Source organism: Callorhinus ursinus, unplaced genomic scaffold, assembly GCF_003265705.2.
Source record: "Callorhinus ursinus isolate GAN/ISIS: 27379988/994484 unplaced genomic scaffold, GSC_fseal_2.0 scaffold18, whole genome shotgun sequence".
Taxonomy (NCBI): domain Eukaryota; kingdom Metazoa; phylum Chordata; class Mammalia; order Carnivora; family Otariidae; genus Callorhinus; species Callorhinus ursinus.
In genome coordinates this window covers 17,619,919-17,638,145 of record NW_027397080.1, presented here as the reverse complement: position 1 = coordinate 17,638,145, position 18,227 = coordinate 17,619,919, and the positions used below count along the sequence as shown (strand labels likewise).

The window sequence follows — 18,227 nt, the reverse complement described above, 5'->3', positions numbered from 1 at the left end:
GCAGATGCCCTGGGTTGCCAGGCGCGATCTTCGCATGAAGAAGCGCTGAAAAGCCAGTTTCCGGGCTTCCTGCCGGATCTGGCAGAGCAGGGGCCGGGGGAGGAGGATGAGAACGCCAGGGGTCCGTGCCGGCCCAGCTCAGCGCTTTGCATTACCAGCCACGACCACTAGAGGTCAGCGCCGCACCGCGCTCCGTCTTCCCCGAAAGGGAATGGCGTCCTAAGCGGCCCCTTTGGTCAACGGGTGACCGGGCAAAGGGATGTGGAGTGTTGGTGGGCTGCAGCCCGAGGTCTAAAAACTGGGGGGAAGAATTTGAAAGAACAGCCCCACTCCTTTGGCCCACATACTCAGAACTAAGAAGCCATTTCTAGGTGGGCTGGGTGGGAGATGGGGTTGTCGGGAGCACCCTGGCCATGGCAGTGGAGTGGGGGAAGGGCTGCTGGGTTCTCCAGGGTTCATCCACCTGGAACTGGAATTATCACTTCCGAAATAAAGTGCGTGTCCTTGCCCCCTCATGCTCGGGCTATAAATACCCCTACGGCAGCTGCACAGGGGGAATGGGGTGACCCTAGAGAGGTGGGGGTGATGGGTCCAGCCCAGGTCCAGGGTGTCAGGTGTTTTCTTGCTTTGATGGCCCCGCCACTTTGGAAACTCTCGTGACTAGCTCACCCTGGCCGGCCAGAACATGCTGTCCCCCAGGGCTTCTCCATGGCCTCCCGCCCCATCCGCCAGCTTGACCTCTGGCCCCTGGATGACTCAGGTCCTCCCTGGAACCAGTCACAGCTGGGGTGCAGAGAGGGCTCTCCCTTGGGAGGCATGGGGCTGCTAGATTACTGAGGTGGAGGGAGGCCTGGGAGTTTAAGAGGAGGGAAGGCATTCTGGCCCAGGATCAAGAAACAGTTGAAGGTGGGTGAGGAAGCACACAGCTGTGGCCCAGGCAGCCTTCCCAGGGTAGGGAGGGTTCTAAGTGCCAGGTCCAGCCAAAAGAAAGAGGCACTCTTCCCCCTTCCCACTTCGGCACCTAGACACTGAACTGCCTTGGCATGGCCTTACCCATGGAGGGCACTGCCAGGCCCAAGGGCTCACACTATACCAACATGCAGCCCAGAAGGTTTTCAGCTCCTGCTGTAGAGGAAGGCCTGGGTGACTGAGGCAGAAACCCCAGACCTGCTTCACAGTGGCTGTGTGACTTCGTAGACTCAACCTCTCTGAGCTTTGGTTTTCTTATCTGTAAAAGTAGTCTCTTGAGAGGGGTGTAAGGACTTGGATCCAGGATCCTGGGGCCTGGAGGGGAGAAGGGGCTTGATTCCCCAGAGAGTGAGGGGAGTAGAACACAGCCACCAGCGGCCCCCCGCCTCTGACTTCCAGGCCACATGACTTCCGGCAGATATTGAGGGGCTGAAGAACCCACTGACCTAGATCACAGGTAAGCCTGGATGATAATGCTTGAACGGCATCAAGAGGTTATTTCATAGATGGGAAGAAAGAAGTTCACGGGGGAAGGTGAGTGACCAACCCTTCCTCAGAGTCCTGCCACGAATCAGGGCAAAGTCAAGACAAAGTCAGTGCTGCCCCTGGGGAGGCTAGGAAGCCCACCTGGCTCTTTGGCAAGGTGGCCTCAGGCGGCATCTTTCCAGCATGATGATCAAAGTACGCATTCTTGAAGCAACACTAGGTGCTTAACAAACTTTGGCTCCAGTCCTCACAACAACCTTGTGAGGTAGGTTCATTCTTAGTCTCTCCTTCTCTGATGAGACCTAAGGGCCACCTAATGAGTGGGGGTGCTGCCTTCTCTGTGAGACTAGGGATAAGTCTCCCCTCTACATCTTGTAAACACAAGCTGCCCCTAATTTGGGGATCTACATACACCTCAGGAAGCCAATGTCTCCCATCTGTTGTACAACCAACCCCTTTTGTCCTCCATCCTCAAGTTCTGAGCAGGTGAGGCCACACCACACACATCCCACATCGGAAGGCAGGCCGGGATCCCCGAGACCCTATCAGGACAAGAGAAGGGAGGCAGGACCCATGCTGAAAGCCCTGCCCCCACCACCACCATCTGGGGCAAGGGAATCACTGTGTTGGCACAGGGTTCCTGGGCTGGGGTAATAAGGAAAGAAGAAACCAGCCAGGTCCTGACGCAGTCAGAAGCCCCCCCTCTCCAGGAAAGGGAAACATGTGGCTCAGAACTGAAGTGACTAAGGCACGGGCAGGCCTCAGGGGCCTGCTGGTTTCCCACCTCAGGGGGACGGGTTGGAGAGTGCAAGGTCCTCACAACCCCAACCCCCAAGGCCTCCCCACACCACACTGTTAGAGGCAGAGGGAGAAGGACTTCTTCACAGATTCATGAGGCAAAGGCCAGACTGACATGAGGAATAAGGTAGGTGGGAAAGGGGACGTTGGAGCCGGTCTCCCCTCTGTCAGCCCTCACTGTGCCTCCCTGCCTTTCTAGAGGCTGGTGGTAGGAAGGCATTAGCTGAGGATTAGATCCAAACCTAGCCCCGCCAGGCACCAACCCAGAAGCTGGAGGAGCGGGGTCATACTAGCTTTACACTTGCCACGTCTCTATCCTTAAACTGGCTATCTAGTCAGATGGCGGAGGCAGGGGACAGTTCCTTCACCACTCAACACAGAGCAGAGGTCAGGAGAGGGACCCGCTTTATAACACGGCCAGGGAGCCCGAGTCCTGGCTGGGCCTGGGGGACACTCAGCCCCACCAGCGGCAGGTCCGGTCCATGCCTCAGTTGGCACCTGGCCAGGCAGTCAGTCGGAGGGGCCTTGGCACGCCTGACAGTCCTTCATGTCCTCAGAGTAGTCTTCGATCTGGATGGTCATGGTGTGGAAGTGGAACTTGCCCTGCAGGCGGGTGCTGGCTGCCTTCAGCACAGCCTGGCCATCTGCATTCTGAGCTAGGGGCCGAGAGGACACACCAGGAGAGGCACCAGACAACGATTTACTCACTCGCGCCCTGAGGAAGGATCGGGAGCCCAGCTCATTCCCTACCCCCCAGCAGGACAGGGTACGGGCATCAGGAAGGCCCCCCCACCCCGATCCCACCCCTGCACCGGGCCACCCTCGGGTTCCCACACTCGGCACAATCCGAGAGCAGGGGCAGCCGTGGCTTTAAGGCTGGGAATCTATGCGCTGCCACCTAGGCGCTGGCAAAGCCTGGGCAAGTGACGTGACCGCCCCACCCCAGCCCCAGCCTCAGTTTCTTCATCTATAAATGGGATTGTGGTGCCCAAACGAACTAAGGTCTCTAAAGTGCTCAGCATGGGGCCAGGTTCAAAGCAGCGGCTGCAGACGTGTGAGGGCATCAGGCGCCTCGGGGCTGGCCCCAGGCCTCCGGCGGCCTCTGTCCCTCACCCTGCCCTGAGGATCCTGGCCACTCACCGATGGCGATGTGGACCGACAGCACAGGCTGGGCCACAGTCAAGGCCCAAATGTGCAGGCTGTGCAAGGCTTCCACGCCTTCCACCGACAGCAGCAGATCCCGAACGGCTGTGAAGTCCACACCTTTGGGGGTCCCTGAAGGGCGCGGGGACAGGGGCTTAAGGAGCCTGCTCCCTCCCGCCCCTGCCGGCTCCTGCTGTTCAGATGCTGCCTCCTCACAGAAGAGCGCCTTGGCCAGCAGATCTGATGCAGCCCCCTCCCCCCAAATGATCTCCGTCATATTGCCCTTTTATGTTCTCCTCCTCACACCTGACACTGTCTGAAATGACCTTGTCAGCCTCTTGCCCGTGTCCCCCTCTAAAACGGAAATTCCACAAGCACGGGACAGTCTGCTTTGCTGACCACCGTATCCTCAGGGCCTAGAACAGTGCCTGGCCCAGAGCAGGTGCCCAATGACTATTCTTTGGAAGGAGAGAAGGGACCCTGGGGACCCCTGCACCCACATGGGGCATCAACATCGTCACTTGTATCTGGGTTGGTCACACTCCTGGGGAAAATGCTCCGACCTGCAGCCACACACTCCCACTGACTCCAAATCAGCACCCAACTGCGGACTGACCCTGGCCGCACAGAGCCCCATGACCCCGCCACCCTGGGCCACAAGAAAGCTGGCGAATGTGGTAACTCAGGGCGGACCATTTGCCAGCACTGAGGAAGCCCCCCAAGCCCAGCCACGTGCTCCCCGAGGCGGAGGCCTCAGAAAGGAAGGCACTGAGCTGGAGGGCATTTGGGAGGCTTGTCCAACACCCACCATCTTGTTTTCTGAGCCTCAGTCTGCCTCCTGTGCAAATGGGAGACTGAGGAGGTGTATGGGGGAGGGGTGGAGCGTCCGGTGCTACAGACACCACCTAGAAGTTACCTGACTAGGCAGGGAGGACACACCCCAGCAGGGAGGGGACACCTTGCGGCTAGAGGGAAGGGAAGATTCGGTCCAGGGGACATTTCTAGGAACAGCCACACCTGCGGGCTCAGCTTGATGCCAAGACCGGCCTGGGGCCCCAGGAGGTTTCCCAGCCTGTGCCAGGCTCCAGACCATGGCTCCCTGCCAATGTGCTGGGACTCCCCTGCACCCCCCCCAAACCTGTTAGTGCTGGAGAGCCCAGAGCAAAAGGAGAGCCCCAAGCCCAGGTTACCTTCCATCAGCACTAGGAGCACATCTCTCAGGATGGTCAAGGTTGTCCCCAAGACCAGGATGGAGAAGAGGAAGGTGCAGATGGGGTCTACATACTTGTACTCTGGCTACAGAAAAAGGGGAAGGCAGAGCCGTGGCTCACCACCCAACACCTCGGCCTCTCTCCCCCTTCCCACCCAGCACTGAGTCGGGGAGAGGGGCTCTCTGCAGGGTGGGCACAAGCCTCCCCCTGGCTCTGTCTCCCAGTTCTCTACCTTTGCTCCTGTGTCCACAAGAACAGGCAGGGCAGATCACAGCTCAGGATGCGGCACAATCCCTTCCCACCCCTCCTTGCCCAAGGGACAGAAGTGTGAACAAAACTAAAAGGAATCTTAGACACCAATGGTCCAACATCTCATCTTATAGATGGAGAAACTGAGGATCAGTGGGCACAAAGGACTATATATCACACGGCTAGCAAGGGGTGGAGCCAAGCTGGAACCCCAGCACCTACTACACCCCTCTGCCTCTATGTGATCTGCCCCAAGCAGTGGCAGCCCACAGGCCTGGGGGTTTGAATCTGGCTCCACAATTTCCCTGCTGTGTGACACCATCCAGGTCACTGAACCTTTCTGAGCTGCAGAAAACACAACCAGCTGCTCTTCAGGATTGTTGTGAAGATCAGAGGTGCTGACACTTGGTGGGCATTGGGTAAATGTTCCTTCCCTCTCCACACACAGCTGGGAGGGAGCTAGAGCCTGGGAAAGGGCCATGTGTAGAGAGGAGCCCCCAGATGATCTATACTCTCCCGCCCACACCCACCCCCGAGCCTCCCTCCCTCTGTCCCCAGCTCTGACCTTGAAGTATAAAACATAGGCTGCCACCAAGATGCCTATGCTCTGCAAAAAGTCTCCAATCACATGGATAAAGGCAGCTCGGACACTGGGATTCTCCTGCTGCTGGCCGGTGTCATGGCTGTGCCCGTGGCCTGACTGGTGAAGAGTCAACCCCATTCTGCAGAAGCAGAGACAAAGCCACGGGCTCGCTGATGTAGCAGCTAGAGGCCCCCCAGGAGAGCTGGCCTGCCTGTGGGACAAAACTCCTAATCCCCAAGCTGCCTATTCCCTTTGCCTGGTGAGGATCCCAACCCACCTGGCCTTGGTTCAGAGAACCACAGGAGAATGGGCTCAGCTCCAATGCCAGGCTAATCTGGGCACAAAGATGCCAAATCTCAGAACAGGAGGGCACCATGGAGGTCATCTAGTTCCCCCCACCCTTTCACAGAAGGGGAAGCTGAGGCCTAGAGAGGGAAGTGACTTGCCCAAGACCACTGAGCCAGGGAGAGGAAGCCCAAACAAGACACCCATGTTCCACAGACCCTGCCTCTCGCTGACACCAATTTCAGGCACACCAGCTTGAAAAAGAACTTGGGTTTCTATCCCTAGGGACATCTGCTCCTGTAAGAGCTAGACTCATGCCTTCTCATTTCGGGTATGAAGGCTCCGGGTTTACTCACACACACGTATGGGGGGAGGGGTTGGCGGTGGAGTTGATGCTGGCCCAGACTCCCAGCTCTCAATGGCCTCAGCCTAGGCCTAAGGCAGGACTGAGGTGCTCCAGGAAGCAGAGCTCAGGCCACTAGGGAAATTCTGGTCCTGCGGCCTGTGCATGGCCTCCTTCCACTGAGAACAGGCATGCAGATGTTCGTGTGCAAAGTGGGAGGGAGGACTCACAGGGAACGGAGGCCGCACTCACATGATATTCACGGCCACAGCGCAGCCCGACGTGATCAGCATGGTCCCCCCTTCGATCTCATAGTCCCCAGAGATAAGCCGCTCCACCGCCAGGAACACCAGCACTCCAGTCACGACCCAGATGGACAGTACAGAGAGCAGGGCTCCCAGGATCTCTAAGGAACAACCCAACCCCCAACACCCATCTTAGCATGGGGCCCTAAGACTGAGGAGGACTCCCCATCCCTCCAGGATCTCCCTGCCCTCTCCCTGCACAGTCAGGGCCTGGATCCACCTGGGCTCTGCTGAAGGTATGGCTGGCACGGTCATGCCTCACCTCACCACCCATCTGTCAGAGTACATCAGAGCTAGAAGGAACTGAAGAGGTCACCTGGGTCAACCCTTTTTGTTTTACATGTAAAAAAACTGACTTACTAAAATATATACCTATTGCTCAGCTGACAAACTGAGGCTTCTGAGGAGAGACTGGGCCATCTCCCACCACGAGGAAAATGACAGTGCAGCCCAGAGATGAACTAAAGGGGCCTTAAAGCCTCTATCTTCCAGAAGGCTTTGCTGACCTTTCCCTGCCCGGGAAATTATTCCACATGGAATTCTGTGCAGAGTTAATGCCATACACAGTCATTTCTTCTTGAAGTCTGGCCATTTCATTTCTTAGGAAGGTGAACTCTCCTTCCCTGCAGACTGGAAGTTCCCAGAGGACAGGGGACCAGGGCTCCCCCATCAGACTGGGAGCTACCAGAAGACAGAAGCCAAAACGGACAACCTCTTCCCCCAACCCAGTCACCCTCCTGGCCTCACTCAGGGATCCACCTGTTGCAGCCACCAAAGAACACACGTCTTGACCCGCCCCCTTTTCCAACCCCATTCCCACCCCAACCAGGGTCCTCACCGGCTCGCTGCCAGCCGAAGTTCATAGTCTTGGTGGCTGGTCGGGAGGACATCCAGAGAGAAAAGAGGCTGACGAGCATGCTGGCAAAGTCAGTGAGCAAGTGGGCTGCATCGGTCATGACTGCCAAGCTGTGAGCTAGGTACCCACCTGCAGGGGCAGGACCAGGGAGATGGAGGGGCCTTATCAGCTCCCCGTGGAGCCAACCTCCCAGACTGTGTGCGTGTGCAGCAGGGAAACCACGGGCTCTGGAGAAAGACCATGGATTTGGGACCTCTCCACCCATTAGCGGGGTAACCATGGGCAAGAGACTTTCTCTGAGCCCCAACTTCTGTGAAATGGGACTGACACTATCGACTTAGAGGGTGACTGTGAAAATCAAGGTCAAATAGGGCCTGGAAAGCATAGGAGGCGCTCAGGAAATGCTCTTTCCTTCTAGGCATTCAGGCCATCCCTTACACACTGGTTGTACATGATCTTGGGCAGATTACTTAACCCTAGTGTGCCTCAGTTTCATCATCTGTAAAAGAATAACAACACCCACATGACCGTACAAGCTTGTCATGAGGACTGGATGAGACAACCTGCATGTAAAAGACTCAGCATAGTGAATGTTCAAGAAGTGGGGCTATTAGTAGTTTCTTTTTAATTAAGCAGGCTCCACACCCAATGTGGGGCTTGAACTCACGACCCTGAGATCAAGCGGTGCATGCTCTACCGACTGAGCCAGACAGATGCCCGGAGGCTATGAGTATTAATATGACTGGGAACATCCTGGAGAAAAGCCTTTTGGATCATGAGACTATCCATGCACCCAATTTCATTTAATTAGCCCAAAAGTTCTTACCAACGACTTCCCCAATCATGAACACCAGGCAGATGGCAGAGGCCACATAAAGCTGTCGCCGGGCCCGCTCCTTCATGGGGTCGAAGTGACTGCCAGGACCCTTCTGGGCATGACAGTAGTGATTATTCTCAGTGACTAGCTCAATGGCCTGCAAGTCCAGGCCGGACGGGGGCAGTGGGATCCAGCCAGTCCCCTCCTGCCACAGAGATCCCGTGTAAGACCTGGCCAGAGAGGATGGGAGAAGGCACACTCAGCTCTGAGTTGGGGGCAAGGAGGGCTGACTCCAGTCCTCTCTCTCTGTGGGGCCTTGGCAAACGTTCCAATTCAAAGAATAGTTAAGGGCACTCCAAGCTCGACAGTCCCTGAGGAGTGACCAGAAACTCGTGTCTGGAGTGGGGTGCTGGGGAAATGACCAGTCCAGGAGTCTTGGGGTCTTAGCCCAGGGTGTTCCCTCCTCCCCCACCCCACCCGTGACAAAGCTGGAGGAGGCAAAGACCTTGGGACGTGGCCAAGGGGCAAGGCCAGTGCAGCCAAGCACGGAGAAGGAACAGAGCTCAGGCTCAGGGAGAAGGGCAGATGCCCCTCTTGTGCACTTGGGGACACAGGGCCTCCCAGGGCGGGGCTGCCCGGGGGCAAAGTGTTGGGCCAAGGGCGGGGCTCCAGGCATGCGGCTGCCCACTAGCGGGCAGGGGTCAGGATCTGTGCTCAGCCTCGAGGGGGCGGGGCGGGGGGGGAGAGTGGTTCCCCCTACCCAAGCTCGATTTCCCCTTTCCCTCCCCTCCCTCCGCCCCCTCTGTGCGGTCCCGGTTCAAGCCGCCGGCAAAACCGTCCACGGTAAACCGCAAACCAGGAGATGCGTCCGGTGCCGCTCAAATCCCCGCCGCTCCGCAGGCTCTCGCCTTACCGGGCTCCGGGCCTGGCGTCCACCAGATGCTGCTTCTCGGTGGGCTCCATGCGGCCCCGCGCGCCGCGCGCTGGATCCGGGAAGCCGCGCGCGGCCGCCGCGCCCAGTGCGCCCTGAAAGTTGCGCGCGGGACGCTGCGCAGCGCGCGCCCACCTGCCCCGAAGGCCCCGCGCGCCGCCCCCGCCGCCCCCGCCGCCCGTGCGCCCGCGCCCCTCGCCCGCCGGCTGCTTCGCGAGGCAGCTCCCGCCCGGGCCGCGCTGGGGCCGTCCCGCTACCGCTCCGGCCGCTCCAGCCCGTCCGCGCCGAACGCTGCGCCCCGCGCCCGCCCGCTTTATCCGGCCCCGGCCACCCCGTGTGAAGCGGCTCGCTGCGCGTCGTGTGCAAAAGCCCGCGGGGAAGGGGGAGGGGAGGCCGGCTGCAAAGGGTTCCCCGGCGCTGCCCCCAAGCACCCCGTCTCCAGCGCCCCTGGGGCCCGACGAGCCGACCCCGCGTGACTTGGGACTGGGCGACGGCTGCGCGCACTCTCCCCCGCGCGCGGCTGGCCGCATCCCGCCGAGGCGTCTTCGGACCTGGGGGTTTGCGGAAATCCGCTTTGGGTCCCCTGAGAGCAGGAATGTGGCTCCTGAGGCTAGGCGTGTCTTCCCTTCAGGCTGGAGACTCCCGAGGTTGGCTGCGTTCTTCCGCTCAGGCTAGGGGTCTCCTGGGGTCGGGACATGCGTGCCCTCGGGCTGGGGCAGGAGCCCTCCTTAGGACTGGCTGTGACTGATGGACCCCTCCTAGCCACCGAAGCAGCGCCAGTTCCTGCGGTCCGCGCGCTCCGATCACTATCTGGAGTAGCTTTATCTCCACCCCTACTAGAGCCGTGTGGCCTTTCAGCAGCAGTCACCATCTGCGAGGAACGGCCACCACCACCACCCTCCCTTCCTTGCCCTGCAACAGCTCACAGAAGCCCCAGCAAGGCGCTGGACGTGGTGTTCCACGGGAGAAGCTGGCCTGTCTGTGTTGGCTCGGTGCCCCCCCCCCCCAATTTAAGCTGCGTCTTCTCACGGCGGTTCCGTTCCGGGGCAGGGGGTAGGGGGTGTCAGGACGTTATGGTCTAGCCTTATGGGTGGACTCTGATAGGGGCCCATTATATAGAAAGAACTTTGGACTGCTGACCTCTCTCCCAGTCACTCCATCATCCCCAATGCCCTTGGTCTAGGTGACCATGGCCTGGCTATGTCCCTTCACATAGACAAGTGTCTGACGTGCAAGCCACTTGCCCACACCACGGGGGATAAAGAGGGTTCCTTCAGTCTCTCCCGGACAAGAGTCATTTTATTTGGAGACCAGTGCAAGGAGTGAGGGTGACAGCACCGTGCCTACCTAGACTGGGTACCCACTGAGTGCCTTTCCACCCCCTCTGGACGCTGGGTGTGAAAAACGTTTACCTTAAGCTTTGTGCTTTTCCTGGTATAGTCTAAGAACCAGTAGATCCAGCAGTACCTGGAAAACGTGTTAAAATGTAGGTTCCCAAAACGCTGCATCAAACCAACTCAATCAGAATCTTATAACATGGGGTGCCTGGGTAGCTCAGTCTGTTAAGTATCTGACTTCGGCTGGGGTCACGATCCCAGGGTCCTGGGGTCCAGCGTCCCATTGAGGGGTCTGTTTGTCCCTGTCCCTCTGCTCCCCCCCCTTACGCACTCTCTCTTGCAAATAAATAAATAAAATCTTTTTTAAAAAAAGAATCTTATAACTTATTTGATGGAAAAATGTTTATGCTTTAAAAAGCGTATTTTTATGTCCTTCGTTTCCTTCGATGCAGAGCACATTGTAAGTTCTCAATAAATGCAGATTTACAAATTGGATTCAGATGTATATATTCATTTTATTAAAAAAATTGTCAGGGGCGCCTGAGTGGCTCAGTCGTTAAGCGTCTGCCTTCGGCTCAGGTCATGATCCCAGGGTCCTGGGATCGAGCCCTGCATCGGGCTCCCTGCTCCGCGGGAAGCCTGCTTCTCCCTCGCCCACTCCCCCTGCTTGTGTTCCTGCTCTCGCTGTCTCTCTCTCTGTCAAATAAATAAATAAAATCTTAAAAAAAAATTGTCAGATTTCCTTTAAATTAATACTTTCCAAGATGCACTTTAATTGATTTGCAAGAGTTTGACCAGCCAAGACTTTGATATAGTGAAAAAGCGCTAGGTCCACTTATATTATTATATACCTGGCTCCAGAGATTGCCAGGAGGTCTACATGAATGACCTAGCAGTTCTCAGACCTCAACCTGAGGAATTTTATTTTATTTTTTTAAAGATTTGATTTATTTGTGGGCACCTGGGTGGCTCAGTTGGTTAAGCCACTGCCTTCGGCTCAGGTCATGATCCTGGAGTCCCGGGATCGAGTCCAGCATCGGGCTCCCTGCTCAGCTAGGAGTCTGCTTCTCCCTCTGACCCTCTTCCCTCTCATGCTCTCTGTCTCTCATTTTCTCTCTCTCAAGTAAATAAATAAAATCTTTAAAAAAAAGATTTTATTTATTTGACAGAGAGAGACACAGCGAGAGAGGGAACACAAGCAGGGGGAGTGGGAGAGGGAGAAGTAGACTTCAAGCCCCGCTGAGCAGGGAGCCCGATGCGGGGCTCCATCCCAGGACTCTGGGATCATGACCTGAGCTGAAGGCAGACGCTTAACGACTGAGCCACCCAGGCACCCCCTGAGGAATTTTATTTTAAATAAATATCATTTCCGGGGGCTCCTGGGTGGCTCAGTCTGCTAAGCATCTGACTCTTGATTTCTGCTGGGGTCACGATCTCAGGGTTGTCGGATCCGGCCCGGTGTTGGGCTCCACGCTCAGCATGGTCTGCTTGAGATTCCCTCTCCCCCTCTCCCTTTGCCCCTCCTCCCACTCCAGCGCATGCTCTCTCTCAAATAAATAAATCTTTTTTTAAAAAAGAGTACTTTATCTAAAGTGTTGAAGGATAAAATGATATGATATCTGGGATTTGTCCCCAAATAATCCCAGTGCTGGGACTGGGGAATGATAGAGAAGAAACAAATGTGTCAAAACCTGTTGAAACTGACTGATGGGTACATTATACTATTTCCTATGTTTGAAATTTTCCGAATTAGAGGTTTAGGGAAAAATAAACCTTTTCTGGTGATTCTACTGCAGCAGGCTATGAAACCATATTGAGGATTCATTGGAATAACCCCTTTGAAGCTTTCCTCTCGTACAGCATGATCTTTAAGTTTTTGATCAAGAACCCTTCCTACTACCCTTAAGTGTTCTGGTTTGGGAGGACAAGCAGAGCCCTTTGTGGGGCAAAGTAGAGATCCTCCCATTTGCAATCAAGACATACCTCCCTGGAATTAAAACTTGACTAGCTTTGACTGCCTTCCCTCTTCTCTGTGATAAGTGACAAGATAGTGGACTGATAGGCCTGTTTCTCACGTTATCAGCAAACTGCGGAAGAAATCTGGAGGCAGAATGTGGACAGGTTGTAATACTGACTCTTGTGATTTCAAAATAATGAACACCCCTCTCTTTCTGGCTGCAAATGCCTTCGGTCTTCTATAGGAAGATACTTCAGGACTATAAAGAAAAACAAGTGTGTGATTATCAAAAAAGGACACGATAATGGCTACCTCCAAGGAGGGGGCCACATGGGACTTCCAGGGGCTGGCAATGTTCTTTTTCTTGCCTTGCACAGTAGCAACACAGAACTTCATTATGCAGCAGTTTCTTTTTCTTTCTTTCTTTCTTTCTTTCTTTCTTTCTTTCTTTCTTTCTTTCTTTTTCTTTCTTTCTTTTCTTTCTTTCTTTTCTTTCTTTTCTTTTCTTTTTCTTTTTTCTTTCTTTCTTTCTTCTTTCTTTCTTTCTTTCTTTCTTTTCTTTCTTCTTTCTTTCTTTCTTTCTTTTCTTTCCTTTCTTTCTTTCTTTCTTCTTTCTCTTTCTTTCTTTCTTCTTTCTTTCTTTCTTTCTTTCTTTCTTTCTTTCTTTCTTTCTTTCTTTCTTTCTTTTTCTTTCTCTTTCTTTCTTTCTCTTTCTTTCTTTCTTTCTTTTATGCAGCAGTTTCTTAAACTCTACAGCTTGTTTTGTTTACTTGTGTATAATACACAATTTGTGTAGAGGCCGCTTTTAGGCAAACAGGCTTGAGCGATGGAATGTCGAAAGGGCTCACAGCAACCACCTGGCTGAATACAGACAGGCCCATCAGGCGACCCACCTCAAAATACCCATAGGCCCGAACTAGCCAATGCGCTACTTACAACGAGACACAGCTACCAAAGAGGGGAAGATTCCATACATCACCACACCTCCTCATCGCCCCCTTTATAAACAGCTTCCACCCACTGCCCCCTTGCAGACAGCCTCACCTCTGCTCCCTTGTATTCAGTAATCAGTAAACTTCTATCTCCTTTGTTCTGCTACAGGTGAATTCTTGTCATCGCCTGCACCACCAGCTACCCCCCACATCAGTCGCCCCAAATTTGGGGGCTCTCATCTGATCAGGAGAGACACCCCGTTTACATACCACATTTGGTGGCCCATATGGAGAGACTTGGTGGCCTCCCCACCCAACACACATCTGGGGGAACACTGCATGAGGAGCGTTTGCTGGTCTGGGACTCTCCCCGGATTCTCTGGGAATCTCTCAGGACTTTCCCTCAGTGGACCAACCCTAGCACTGCTTGGGGAACTGAACTTGTTTCTGAGGTTCCTGCTTAAGGAGATCCAAAGCCCCGAGGGGGAACCAGTTGGACCACCCGTGGCCTGAAGGGTGAGAGATTGCCCCTTCTGCCCTTGGGAGGGACCCTTCTCTCCCTCTCCTTTCCCTTTTCAGGCCCGCTTCAGTCTAACCCTGGTAACCCTGGTACCTCCCAGATAACTGAAGCCCTGCGGCCAGGATGGCTCCTGGTGTGGTCTGAAGGTCTAAGGTCGAACAGGTCAGACTGTCGGGCCTGTGAGGAAGGACCCCTTTCCTCTGCTTTCTCACTCCCTCCCGAGGTCTGCTCCCAAAGTCCAGCACAATGGGCTGCTCCCCCAGAGAACCCCGCATGTTAGGGACTCGGTTGGGACCTTTTCCTGATGCTGGCTGGCTCTAGGCCACCTCGCCTCTTTCAGCCTCTGCCCCTTTTCCTCTGTTTGCTAGGGCCCAGCTGCCATCTTGATCAGTGGGCAAACGTGTTCCCATGCATCTGAGTGGTCAGTCCTCCCCCTCCTTTTTCCCACCCGGTCTGGCCAAATAGCATCAGGCTCTACCTGCTGCCAGGGGACACCGCCACAGGAAGTGGCCATTTGCCACTACCCATTTGCCACTACCCCTTTCTGTGGTAGGACACCACCAGGAGGATCAGTTGCCTCATATAGGTCTGGTCCGTTCTCAGCTCAGCAGAGCTCCTGAATGAAATGGTGACCACGAGTGGGATCTCCATTCTCTTTGGCGAGGGCACCCCTTTGGGGATCGGCAGCCAGTCTTTCTCACAATGGGACCCCCTCTCTTCCTTTGGACTCACCTTGGGCTGTGTTCTTAAAAGCTGGACCAAATTTGACAAACTCCCAGATCAAGAGATATGACCCTCTCACGGACCTCTTTCTTATAATACTATTTTCCAGCTTGACCTCCTTTGCTGAACTTAAATGGTGGGAAGTCCCATATAGGTCTTGTTCAGTTTCATAGCCCTAAATCAGGACCTTGACCTAAGAGCCTCTTACAGAATGTGTTTGACTGCTAACCAGCCACCTCCTGACATATTGGATGCTGACTCTTCTCACTGTTCCTCCTCCCAATAGACCCAGGTTCCTCTTGCTGTCTGTGGGGGCTTCTCCCTCATTCGTTTCCTGTGTTAATGGCTATAATAATTGGAGCCAACTGTGGTTAGTCTACCTCCAAACAAGGACTTTAAGGAATATTCCCAAGCAGCTGCCAAAACTCCTTCTGTTTCAGGGATGCTTCCTGTCTTCTCCGGCCTGACAGGGACTGCCTATTTCCTCTTGTTGGTGAAAAAACATGGCGTTTGCTCATCTGTCCGAACTGGTGAGCTTTAGAACCAGGAACCCTCTTTTTCTGCCCTCTGGCAGCACTTCATCTCTTCTGCCTCCTTCTCCTCCTGTTTCAGCACCACCTTGGGTGCCGCCTGCATAACTGGTTCCTATACCATCCACCGGCTCCTCCTTCTACCCTCGCTGTCAAGGAGTGAAGAGCACCCCTTCAGACTTAAACCGCCCGCTTCAGATTTCCCCACCAGTGCCCCAGTTAAAAACTGGCAATGGGGAACAAATTGATTGACTTTTAAGTGAACCCAAGTGGAACGTAAGTCGGTATTTAAATTAATTAGAACCTTTATTCTACCAAGTTTTGCTGAAGGTCAAATAAGCTTGTGTTATCTCTGTTGCAATTTGTCAGCAAAATGATAACTTAAAATGATGGTTAATTTTTTTTTTATTTTTTTTAAGATTTTATTAATTTATCTGACAGAGAGAGACACAGCGAGAGAGGGAACACAAGCAGGGGGAGTGGGAGAGGGAGAAGCAGGCTTCCCACGGAGCAGGGAGCCCGATGCGGGGCTCGATCCCAGGACCCTGGGATCATGACCTGAGCCGAAGGCAGACGCTTAACGACTGAGCCACCCAGGCGCCCCAATGATGGTTAATTTTTCTGTCTCAAAGTTTTCATGGGTAATTGTTAAGATAGTCTTTGGTAACCTGAAACTTTAAAGTTTTGCTTGGATGATAGATTGGATTGAATTCATCGGACATCTAGGTCTTTTCCAAATAGAATGGAGTGCTAAAGCATTGATTACTGAATGTAGGTTTGTGGTTTTGACTTCTTATTGCAGAGGAACTAAGGATATTTGAAGAACAGGCTTTGTGCTTAATTGATTCATAAATTTGCCATCTAAAGAATTCTGATGTAGCAGTTCACAATTGGCTACTACTTAGCTTTTGCTGGAGACTAAGGATCCTAACAGTTCAAAATTCTGCTAAATGTAATTAAGACTGATGGAAATAAGGGAAGCAACTCTGTAAGCAGGAAAGTAAGAGATGTGTAAGAAAGATGTAAGGAACGGAAATACATTTTTGTTGAAGGGAAAAAGAAAGTAATTTTGTCCTAAAATGAAACCCGTTGTTTGGAGAGAAATGGCTTGGGACAAAATCCGAATGCAAAAGAAAGTTGTGGAAGGTTTATGAAGGGAAATCTTTGGAAAGGAATTTTATGTGTGGTCAGGACAAACTAAGATTGAAATGAGTGAATTTTATTTTATTTTTTAAAGATTTTATTTATTTATTTGACAGAGAGAGACACAGCGAGAGACGGAACACAAAGCAGGGGGAGTGGGAGAGGGAGAAGCAGGCTTCCCACGGAGCAGGGAGCCCGATGTGGGGCTCGATCCCAGGACCCCGGGATCATTACCTGAGCCGAAGGCAGACGCTTAACGACTGAGCCACCCAGGCGCCCCGAAATGAATGAATTTTAAAAGTACACTGGTATAAGATTGAAATTCTGCTTTCTCTCTTTTAAAGAGACTAAGTTTCCTTGGATTGTTGGTCTGTTCTTGATAAGAAAATGTAAACAAAGTTGTTTTTTCTTTCCTTTGTCTGCCCAGAAAAACCAGTTTCTATGTTTTGTCTCTAGCAGGTCTTTGATGATCTGAAATCCTATTTAGACAGGTGCTTTGAAACTTTCTACAGTTTTTAAGAAACTTCACTGAGATTTGATGTGTCACAGAAATAACTGAATTTCCTTGTCAACTGCATCATAATGAACTCTCATATCAGGTCATTAACAATGTCCATTTCTGAGTTCTTTGTCATTTATAGTTATTGTTCTGATGCTTTTGCAAAATGTGTTTCATATTCAAGGAGATTCATAAAAAGGGCTTTTGACAAATACAGGTATTTGATATCTTTAAGATCATAAAACTGAAATGGGTAAGAATTTCCAGAACTAAAAAGCTGCATTCAAACTGAACAAAAATTAGTAACATAGAACTAAATGAACTGAGGAAAATGATTATAGTTTTTGTGACTCCTCTTTAAAATATTGCTGGCTTGGGCGCCTGGGTGGCTCAGTCGTTAAGCGTCTGCCTTCGGCTCAGGTCATGATCCCAGGATCCTGGAATCGAGTCCCACATCGGGCTCCCTGCTCTGCGGGAAGCCTGCTTCTCCCTCTCCTACTCCCCCTGCTTGTGTTCCCTCTCTCGCTGTGTCTCTCTCTGTCAAATAAATAAATAAAATCTTTTTAAAAAAATTAAAATATTGCTGGCTTTCTTGGGGCACCTGGGTGGCTCAGTAGGGTTAAGTGTCTGCCTTTGGCTCAGGTCATGATCCCAGGGTCCTGGGTTAGTAGGGCTCCCTGCTCAGTGCAGTCAGCTTGTCTCCCTCTCCCTCTGCCCCTCCCCCTGCTCATGCTCTCTCCCTCTCTCTCAAATAAATAAGATCTTGAAAAAACAAAACAAAACATTGTTGGCTCTCTAATGTTTGCTCTTCCAGATTAAGGAAACTTTCTCCTAAGATATTTAAATTTTGTTTGTTTGTTTTTTTATTTTTTATTTTTATTTTTTTTAAAGATTTTATTTATTCATTTGAGAGAGAGAATGAGAGAGAGAGAGAGCATGAGAGGGAAGAGGGTCAGAGGGAGAAGCAGACTCCCCGCTGAGCAGGGAGCCCGATGCGGGACTCGATCCCGGGACTCCAGGATCATGACCTGAGCCAAAGGCAGTCGCTTAACCAACTGAACCACCCAGGCGCCCTGTTTGTTTTTTTTAGATAGAGAAAGCGCACATGCACGCATACACACGCACACGCATGCACACATGCAAGCAGGGGGTGGGGGGCAGAGGGAGAGAATCATAAGCAGACCTGATCTGATGTGGGGCTCGATCTCACGTCCCCAAGATCATGACCTGAGCTGAAATCGAGAGTCAGAAGCTCAACCGACTGAGCCACCGGGTGCCCTGAAGCACTTAACTTCTCTATCTGAACCTTCTGAAATTCAAAAAGTCTCAGTGAGTATTCTTTCATTCATGGCAATCATAGTTATTTTCCTAAGTTCAATAAAAATCTCTTCTCCTTGTAACAGGACACCATTGGGAACATTGGTTATTTTACAAAGGTGTTAACTGGAGTGTCATTTTTGAGAGAGACCTGAATAGACTCAGATATCACCTGACAGCTCTAAGGAAGTAAGGCTGACTTTATGAAACATGAAGCCAATAAAACCCCTTGAAAATTTGACCTGATACCTGCTTACAGGGTTCTCAGAAACCTTACCAGGTGAGTAAAGAAT

At 52.8% G+C, this 18,227-nt stretch overlaps 1 protein-coding gene across 4 annotated transcripts; it reads right to left on the bottom strand.

Annotated features, from left to right (window-relative positions):
* Positions 1-2,763: 2,763 nt before the first annotated feature.
* SLC30A2 (solute carrier family 30 member 2) lies at positions 2,764-9,110 on the bottom strand. 4 transcript variants are annotated; one of them, XM_025856918.2, is made up of 8 exons: positions 8,959-9,093; positions 8,055-8,275; positions 7,211-7,357; positions 6,320-6,473; positions 5,422-5,578; positions 4,587-4,692; positions 3,394-3,528; positions 2,764-2,909 (listed from the first exon to the last, which is right to left on the bottom strand). In XM_025856918.2, the coding sequence occupies exons 1-8, from the start codon at positions 9,006-9,008 to the stop codon at positions 2,764-2,766; spliced, it is 1,116 nt and encodes a 371-aa protein (XP_025712703.1). In that variant the 5' UTR covers positions 9,009-9,093. The 4 variants fall into 4 exon arrangements, with proteins under 4 accessions (XP_025712703.1, XP_073759240.1, XP_073759238.1 ...); XM_073903137.1 differs by having other exon boundaries at positions 2,767-2,904; positions 8,959-9,097; XM_073903138.1 differs by having other exon boundaries at positions 2,830-2,968; positions 8,959-9,110.
* Positions 9,111-18,227: the final 9,117 nt, after the last annotated feature.

What these genes read in the sequence shown, in the direction of transcription:
- SLC30A2 (XM_025856918.2), bottom strand. Translation starts at nt 9,008, where the DNA reads ATGGAGCCCACCGAGAAGCAGCATCTGGTGGACGCCAGGCCCGGAGCC. An exon ending in GACGCCAGGCCCGGAGCCCG is followed by an intron (nt 8,276 to 8,958) that starts GTAAGGCGAGAG and finishes CTCTCTGGCCAG; the next exon opens with GTCTTACACGGGATCTCTGT. An exon ending in GTCGGTCCACATCGCCATCG is followed by an intron (nt 2,910 to 3,393) that starts GTGAGTGGCCAG and finishes CTCGGCCCCTAG; the next exon opens with CTCAGAATGCAGATGGCCAG.